Below are 9264 nucleotides of genomic sequence, written 5' to 3'. Positions count from 1 at the left end.
CATGCCCAGGCGTTGTAGGGAGGTCATACAGGCACGTGGAGGCCACACACACTACTGAGCCTCATTTTGACTTGTTTTAAGGACATTACATCAAAGTTGGATCAGCCTGTAGTGTGGTTTTCCACTTTAATTTTGAGTGTGACTCCAACTCCAGACCTCCGTGGGTTGATAAATTGGATTTCCATTGATTATTTTTGTGTGATTTTGTTGTCAGCACATTCAACTATGTAAAGAAAGAAGTATTTAATAAGATTATTTATTTCATTCAGATCTAGGATGTGTTGTTTAAGTGTTCCCTTTATTTTTTTGAGCAGTATATTTGAGATTCATCAAAGTAGCCACCCTTTGCCTTTGACAGCTTGGCATTCTCTCAAACAGCTTCAGCTGGAATGCTTTTCCAACAGTCTTGAAGGAGTTCCCACATGTGTATTCTAGTCACATCTCGCGCATCAACCAGACTAATTACTAATGTACTTGGTTATCCATCTTTGTTTCCCAAATCCAAAATGGACTCTAATGAACTGAAAGAATGTATCCTTAGAATACTGATTGTTAATCCAGTTGAAGTGATTTGAATAATAATGTTTGTAATCAGACTGGTAATAATTGGTATGTTTATTAATGTAGCTATGTGTGACTTTTCTCAGCGGGGACCACAAGCAGAAGTTCTACTGGGGCCACAAGGAGATCCTGATTCCTGTTTATAAGAACATGGCCGACGCCATGAAAAAGCACCCCGAAGTGGACGTGCTTATAAGCTTTGCCTCGCTCCGCTCTGCCTTTGACAGCACAATGGAAACCATGCAGTACTCACAGGTACAGCTTATTTTGTTTAATATTTGTATTTATTAAGCTTTTTCTCAAGTTATGGCTTACTTTGGTGGAGATGGGCTGGGGGGTAGCCTAAAATGAGAAATATAGTCAAAATCCACATCCAAGGACTTACATGTGTATCGAAGGCTCTTGTAGAAGCTAACGTAGCCTTGCAGAGTTATATCACCTACTCTGACACAGGAAGTAACTGTCAACCTTCAACCATAATAGCTGAGGTTTTCTAGTTAATTGGTACTGACTGTTAACGTCGATTTGCTGGTGGTGAGTAAGGTTAATGTTAACAACACTAATTTGACATAAAAGGTGCGTAAATACTATTAGCAAAATAGAAAGCTGTTTATGGCCAATGTCTTAGACCAAGCAGTTATGTCCCTTATCATTCAAGGACATGTTGACCTTACATGTTCGAACGCTCTTAATAATGAATTTACTTTTGTTACTCCAGATCCACACCATCGCCATCATAGCTGAGGGCATCCCTGAAGCCCAGACAAGGAAGCTGATCAAGAGGGCAGATGAGAACGGCATCACAATCATCGGCCCTGCCACGGTAAGCACTTCACTAATAACATGCAATATTGAAACAGAGTATGACTGCATTTTACTGTTTGAGCATTAACGTGTGTGTTTGTCATTGTCTCTCTGACATATCGCAAGTCCCTGAAGAGAGCATAACAACCCGTGCCTAACCTCCATCACTCCTCTGTGTTTTAACCAGGTGGGAGGTATCAAACCCGGCTGCTTCAAGATCGGAAACACGGGTGGAATGCTGGACAACATCTTGGCCTCCAATCTGTACCGGCCAGGCAGCGTGGCCTACGTGTCCCGCTCAGGAGGCATGTCCAACGAGCTCAACAACATCGTCTCCCACGCTACAGATGGCGTCTACGAGGGCGTGGCCATCGGAGGTGACCGGTGAGGAAGATTAGGAAGAGGAGAGGTCAGAGGGCAAATGGCCACCTAGAGAATCCAGTCCAATAGGGATGAAGGGATCCACTTTATTTCACTGGAGCTATCATCCAAGGCATGTATTCTCAAAGCATCACAGAGCAGGAGTACTGATCTAGGATAAGTTTTGCCTTTAAAATGATAATGATTTAGGTAGGACCTGATCCTAGATCAGCACTCCTACTCTGAGATACTTTGTCAATAGAAGCCCAAGTTTGTACTTTAGTAGTTAGGTGGTTATGTACTCGATGATAATCTAATAACTTCTACTTTTTCTTTAAAACAAGTTCCTCTACTAAAGCACCATTTGCATTGACCTGTAGCTATCCAGGCTCAACGTTCATGGACCATGTGCTCCGCTACCAGGACACTCCAGGGGTGAAGATGATCGTGATGCTTGGAGAGGTGAGCCTTTTATTGCCACTACCAACTTGTTTTACCAGCGTTGCTTCTACTAGCTGTATAATGTCGTACAGGTCCAGAACAGTCATTCTCATGTAAAATAGCTTTTTGAGTGACTAAAATATCACCCATAATATTTTGGGGGGATAGAAATGCTCAAAATTTTAGCCATAAGAGAAAGTACCTTTTCTAACTACCAGGAAGTTTGAAAAGACAGGCTGAGTGGGTTGCCTTGACTGACAGCTCTTTGCAAGGCCTATGTCGATGCAGTGAGTAAAATGCTGACAGTAAAATCGTCTCAAGCAAATTTGGTGGTACACAAAGCATCTCAAACAACATTGAAATTGCATCAGTAGCCAGGTTTCCATCCAAAATGTTCTTTGCGACATGTACTTTACTCGCAAGCTGTTGGCTAGAGCGCACGTGCCAATACCAGAGTGGGCGCACTCGCTATATAATGCACATTTGTTTTGTGGGAACTATCAGTAGAGGTGGGAAAATGGGCACATTGATTTTAGGATGTTCACATTCAATATGCTGCAATTTGGATGGAAACCTAGCTATTGATGGCTTTTTTTAACCTCTTGGGGCTAGGTGGGACGCTAGCGTGCCACCCGTGGTGCACTCCATCAACAGCAGGTGCATTTCAAGAGCGGCAAATTTGAATCCAAATAAATGTCAAAATTCAAATTTTTCAAAAATACAACTATGTTACACCATTTGAAAGATAAACATCTCCTTAATCTAACCACGTTTTACGATTTCAAAAAGGTTTTACGGCGAAAGCATAAATTTAGAGTATGTTAGGACAGTACATTTACAAGAGTTGTGTGTAATGTTTTGTCAAGTCAAAGACAGGGTCACCAAAACCATAAAACCAGCTAAAATGATGCACTAACCTTTTACAATCTCCATCAGATGACACTCCTAGGACATTATGTTAGACAATGCATGCATTTTTAGTTCTATCAAGTTCATATTTATATACAAAAACAGCGTTTTACTATGGCATTGATGTTGAGGAAATCGTTTCCCTCCAATAACCGGCAGTCAAGTCAGCGTCAGAAATTAAATAATTAAAATTAGAAAACATTGGTAAAATATTATATTGTCATTTAAAGAATTATAGATTTACATCTCTTGAACGCAATCAACTTGCCAGATTTAAAAATAACCTTACTGGGAAATCACACTTTGCAATAATCTGAGCACTGCGCCCAGAAAAATACGCGTTGCGATACAGACTAGACGTCATGTTGGGGAGATCTAAAATCGAAAATACTATGTAAATAATCCATTACCTTTGATTCTCTTCATCAGATGTCACTTCCAGGTATCACAGGTCCATAACGAATGTAGTTTTGTTCAAAAAAGCTCATCATTTATGTCCAAAAATCTCCGTCTCGTTAGCACATGATGTAAGCCAGCCGGACTTCTCGTCATGAACGAGGGGAAAAAATATATTTCCGTTCGTTCAAACATGTCAAACGTTGTATAGCATAAATCATTAGGGCCTTTTTAACCAGAACATGAATAATATTCAAGGTGGACGAATGCATACTCTTTTATAACGTATTGGAACGAGGGTACCCAACATGAAGTAGCGCGCCAGGTGTCTAATGGGACATCACCGTTCCATGGCTCTTGTTCGGTCAGATCTCCCTCCAGAAGACTCAAAACACTTTGTAAAGGCTGGTGACATCTAGTGGAAGCAATAGGAAGTGCCAAAATATTCCTAAACCCCTGTGTTTTTCAATGGGATAGGTTTAAAGTCAATACAACACATCAGGTATCCACTTCCTGTCAGAAAATGTCTCAGGGTTTTGCCTGCCAAATGAGTTCTGTTATACTCACAGACACCATTCAAACAGTTTTGGAAACTTTAGAGTGTTTTCTATCCATATATAATAAGTATATGCATATTCTAGTTACTGGGTAGGATTAGTAACCAGATTAAATCGGGTACATTTTTTTTATCCAGACGTGCAAATGCTGCCCCCTAGACCCAACAGGTTAAATAAATCTTACATTTGGCATGTCTATTGATGCGGTTCACAGCAGCACTTATGGATGTGTTGACATGACAACTGTCAGTTTTGAATGGCCCTTCCCCCATTTTTGTTCCATGCTGGCCAAAGACCTAGCTAGTCAGTGTTAGGTTCTAAATTCTGATTTAAAAAAACTCAACAGACACTATGAAAGCTTAACCAAGTTTATTCTCCCAGAGGGTCAATACCGCTGCATCAGACAAAACGTGTTTCCACCAACACAAGTATGTATACTCCAATTTCGATGCACTCCTCCTCTCCAACCCTTACATCTTTTCTGGTTCGACAGGAAGACGAAGTGATGGGTTAATAACTGTTCCTTCTCCCTTAAGATTACCTGACCTCAACCCCCTTGATGCCTAATCCAAGGCTTTCCACCCGTATCACCTATAGCAATCATGTGATCACCTAGAGCAACCATCTGGATCCTACAGATAACCATTAACTTCTGATGTAAAAACAAGTCTCTATCACTCATGAACTACAGTATTACTCCTGATGCATCATGTCTCTAGCTAACACCAGACACAGATGAAAGGGGAAACATAAGTACCTTTGCCATAGATAAATAATGTAAACTTTTATATTTGCTGATGACCTACTGTCAAATTTTGGCACCTGTTGAGTAGCTTTCTACCAGTAGTGCCTTAAGTATTCATACCCCTTGAATTATTCCACATTTTGTTGTTACAGCTGGAATTCAAAATAGCTATTTTTTTTCTCACCCATCTACACACAATGTCCCATAATGACAGTGTACATTTTGACAAATGAAATGCCGAAATAACTAATTTACATACATATTCAAACCCCTGGGTCAATATTTGTAGAAGCACCTTTGGCAGCGATTATAGATGTGAGTCTCTCTGGCTAAGTCTCTTAAGAGCTTTCCACGCCTGGATTTTGTAACGTTATTTTCAGAAAATCTTCAAGCTGTGTCAAATTTGTTGTTGATCATTGCTAGACAACCATTTTCGGTTCTTGCCGTAGATTTAAGTCAACTGTTGCTCGGGCACTCAGGAACATTCACTGTCTTCTTGGTAAGCAACTCCAGAGTAGATTTGGCCTTGTATTTTAGCTTATTGTCCTGCTGTGTCTGGTGGTAAGCAGACTGAACCATGTTTTCCTCTAGGATTTTGCCTGTGCTTAGCTCATTCAGTAAATGTTTTATCCAGGAAAACCTCAACAGTCCTTTAATGGTTTACAAGCATACCCATAACATGATGCAGCCACCACTATGCTTGAAAATATGGAGATGTGCTGTATTGGATATGTCCCAAACATAACATTAAACACTATTATTGCACACAGTGAGGCCATGCAACTTATGTTACTTGTTAAGCACATTTTTACTCCTGGACTTATTTAGGCTTGCCATAGCAAGGGGGTTGAATACTTATTGACTCAAGACATTTCAACTTTTCTTTTATCAATTAAAAAAAATTCTGAAACATAATTTCACTTTGACATTATGGCATATTGGTTGTAGGCCAAAAAAATCTATATTTCATCGATCTTGAATTCAGGCTGTAAATCATGGGAAAAGTAAAGGTGTGAATACTTTCTGAAGGCACTGGTATATAAACCACGGCCCTCTGCAAACACGCTTTCTCCGATGTTGGTTACACAGCGGAACTTATAAAATGTCATGTTACCATTGGTGTATTAAAATGAGTTAGTGGTGTCACCCTATTCCCTTAATAATCTCACCTCCTGAATACAAGTGTTTGACATGGGGGAGGGTACTGACCAATACATTTATGATCAAACTTTATCAATGTAGACGCAAGTCATTTTTCATATTTTGATCATCATACTTTGATATGATTTCATCCAAATATCATCCAATTTCATGAAACATAATTTACAATGTTTATATTTCTATTAGATTTTGTGAATTATCCTCCAGATTTATATCTATTTACAAAATATCCTGAATTAACACCCCCCCTCTCTTTTCTCTCTCCCTTTCCTTGTGTAGATCGGAGGCACAGAAGAGTATAAGATCTGTCAAGGCATCAAGGAGGGCAGGATAACCAAGCCGGTGGTGTGCTGGTGTATAGGAACCTGTGCCACCATGTTCTCCTCGGAGGTCAGTGGGACAGTTTGGTAACGTGTCTAGGGAGAACTTATCAGGGATTCAAACTCGCCACTTTAAGGTGAATCATGTAGATCGGCAATAAAAATATGTTTCTGGGAGAGGTGTGGGGTATGATGAAAGTGAGTGTACACACCCATTGAGCAATGAGTGTTTCATCCAATATCACGTGTGACAGCTGTGAGCAGCCAACCGCATCCCCTTACCAGCAATGAGCCTAGCCTACTCTGCTGCTTCTCTCTGTCCATTCTTTCTGCGCATCTTCATCAGTTTTAAAATGTTATTTAGCCGTAATGGCGAGCTGGGGTGTGCAGACAGTGATGGGGTTTCTGTTAAATGTGTTTAATTATTGGAGCGGCTGATTTATACTCCGACCCTCCTGTGCTAGAATTTGCGTGCTTGGAGCACGGTAATACGCATTTTAAGAAACACCCAATGAGTAATGATAACTTGGGGGGGTACCAGTACTGAGTCGATGTGCAGAGTTACCAGGTAATTGAGGTAGATATGTACATATAACTAGGGATTTGTCCCAGTGAACTAAAACGTGCAAGGGTAAAAATGGAATATGCTGGATCATGGAAACTATCGGCCTGTCTCAATCCTGTGTATTTTATCGAAGGTCATGGAAAAGATTATGTTCGAGCAGATTTATATTTCCTTACATAACCTACTATATCAGCTCCAATCTGGCTTTTGGAAATTCCATTCCACCGACACTTGCCTAGTATATGTTAGATCTCCAAAAGGCATTTCATACAGTACATCATGAGATTCTGTTTTTAAAAATAAGCCATGGGCTTTAACAACTTAGCTATGAAATGGGTTAGCTCTAATCTGCAAGGATGAAAACTAATGGTGGATGGGACCCGGTCTGAACCCAAAACCTTTAACTTGAGGAGGTAACCCAAGGGAGTGTGCTGGGTACACTTTGTTGAATATAAATTAATTGAAATCTGCCTGTACATGTGACCTTTTCCTCTATGCAGATGATTCTGCGCTGTTGGTTTCCCACAAAGACAAAAATGTGGTTGAAATCCCTCAGTGCTGAACTTCTGAATGTCAGTAAATGGCTATATGATACTCTTGCGCAGACATTTAGAAACGAAACATGACAATTTGAAAAATAATCCACGCAAGTTTATTGAGCGAGAATGAAGACGACTTTTGAGTAGTAAGACATGTATAAAAGCAAAAGATAATCCATGTAAAAATTCCCTGTTTTAGGTCAGTTATGATCACCACTTTATTTTAAGAATGTGAAATGTCAGAATAATAGTAGAGTGATTTATTTCAGCTTCTATTTCTTTCATCACGTTCCCAGTGGGTCAGAAGTTTACGTACACTCAATTAGTATTTGGTAGCATTGCCTTTAAATTGTTTAACTTGGGTCAAATGTTTCGGGTAGCCTTCCACAAGCTTCCCACAATAAGTTGGGTGAATCTTGTCCCATTCCTCCTGACAGAGCTGGTGTAACTGAGTCAGGTTTGTAGGCCTTCTTGCTCACACACGCTTTTTCAGTTCTGCTCACAAATTTTCTATGGGATTGAGGTCAGGGCTTTGTGATGGCCACTCTAATACCTTGACTTTGTTGTCCTTAAGCCATTTTGCCACAACTTTGGAAGTATGCTTGGGATCATTGTACACTTGGAAGACCCATTTGCGACCAAGCTTTAACTTCCTGACTGATGTCTTGAGGTGTTGCTTCAATATATCCACAATTTTCCTGCCTCATGATGCCATCTATTTTGTGAGGTGCACCAGTCCCTCCTGCAGCAAAGCACCCCCACAACATGATGCTGCCACCCCCGTGCTTCACGGTTGTTGGGATGGTGTTCTATGGCTTGCAAGCCTCCCCCTTTTTCCTCCAAACATAACGATGGTCATTATGGCCAAACACTTCTATTTTTGTTTCATCAGAATACAGGATATTTCTCCAAAAAGTACAATCTTTGTCCCCATGTGCAGTTGCAAACCGTAGTCTGGCTTTTTTATGGCGGTTTTGGAGCAGTGGCTTCTTCCTTGCTGAGCGGCTTTTCAGGTTATGTCGATATAGGACTCGTTTTACTGTGGATATAGATACTTTTGTACCTGCTTCCTCCAGCATCTTCACAAGGTCCTTTGCTGTTGTTCTGGGATTGATTTGCACTTTTGGCACGAAATTACGTTAATCGCTAGGAGACAGAATGCGTCTCCTTTCTGAGCGGTATGGCGGCTGCGTGGGTCCCATGGTGTTTATACTTGCGTACTATTGTTTGTACAGATGAACGTGGTACCTTCAGGCGTTTGAAAAATTCCTTGTGTCATGCACAAAGTAGATGTCCTAACCGACTTGCCAAAACTATAGTTTGTTAACAAGAAATTTGTGGAGTGGTTGAAAAACAAGTTTTAATGACTCCATCCTAAGTGCATGTAAACTTCCGACTTCAACTGTATGCGTTACAGCTGGATGAGTCAACAGACGTGGCGGGCCTGGCACAGCTCCTGGTATATGTCCATTGTTTTTTCTTTTTTTTTCTTTTTGTCATTTTAGCAGACGCTCTTATCCAGAGCGACTTACAGTAGTGAATGCATACATTTCATACATTTTTTTCTCGGTACTGGTCCCCCGTGGGAATCGAACCCACAACCCTGGCGTTGCAAACACCATGCTCTACCAACTGAGCCACACGGGGGGTGTCGTGTCTTTGGCATCATTTAAACTGAAGACTTATTTTTTTATCAAATAACTCTCTGTAATTATTATTACGCGAATAAACTAATTAATCATGTTTATTTTATTTCACCTTTATTTAACTTCTATGGGCTAGGTGGGACGTTAAGCGTCCCACTCTATTCAACAGCCAGTGGAAGAGCATGGCGCGAAATACAAAAACCTCAAATGCAATAATGTCAATATTTCAAACATACGACTATTTTACACCATTTGAAAGA

The 9264-nt window shown here is 40.5% G+C and overlaps 1 protein-coding gene across 5 annotated transcripts in view; it reads left to right on the top strand.

The window, feature by feature from the left end:
• The window catches only part of LOC106589258 (ATP-citrate synthase), a 127227-nt gene that overhangs the window by 59634 nt on the left and 58329 nt on the right, over positions 1-9264 (top strand). For all 5 annotated transcript variants that reach the window (XR_006762624.1, XM_014178975.2, XM_014178973.2 and 2 more), the window contains 5 exons: positions 648-816; positions 1280-1384; positions 1553-1749; positions 2106-2187; positions 6214-6324. Coding sequence is in view for 4 of the 5 variants with exons in the window: in XM_014178975.2 (XP_014034450.1) it covers positions 648-816; positions 1280-1384; positions 1553-1749; positions 2106-2187; positions 6214-6324 (664 nt within the window). In the remaining variant the exon portion in view is untranslated. The remainder of the gene's footprint in view (positions 1-647; positions 817-1279; positions 1385-1552; positions 1750-2105; positions 2188-6213; positions 6325-9264) is intronic.

Source organism: Salmo salar, chromosome ssa28 (assembly GCF_905237065.1).
Source record: "Salmo salar chromosome ssa28, Ssal_v3.1, whole genome shotgun sequence".
NCBI lineage: Eukaryota > Metazoa > Chordata > Actinopteri > Salmoniformes > Salmonidae > Salmo > Salmo salar.
This window is presented reverse-complemented; position numbering and strand designations above follow the sequence as displayed.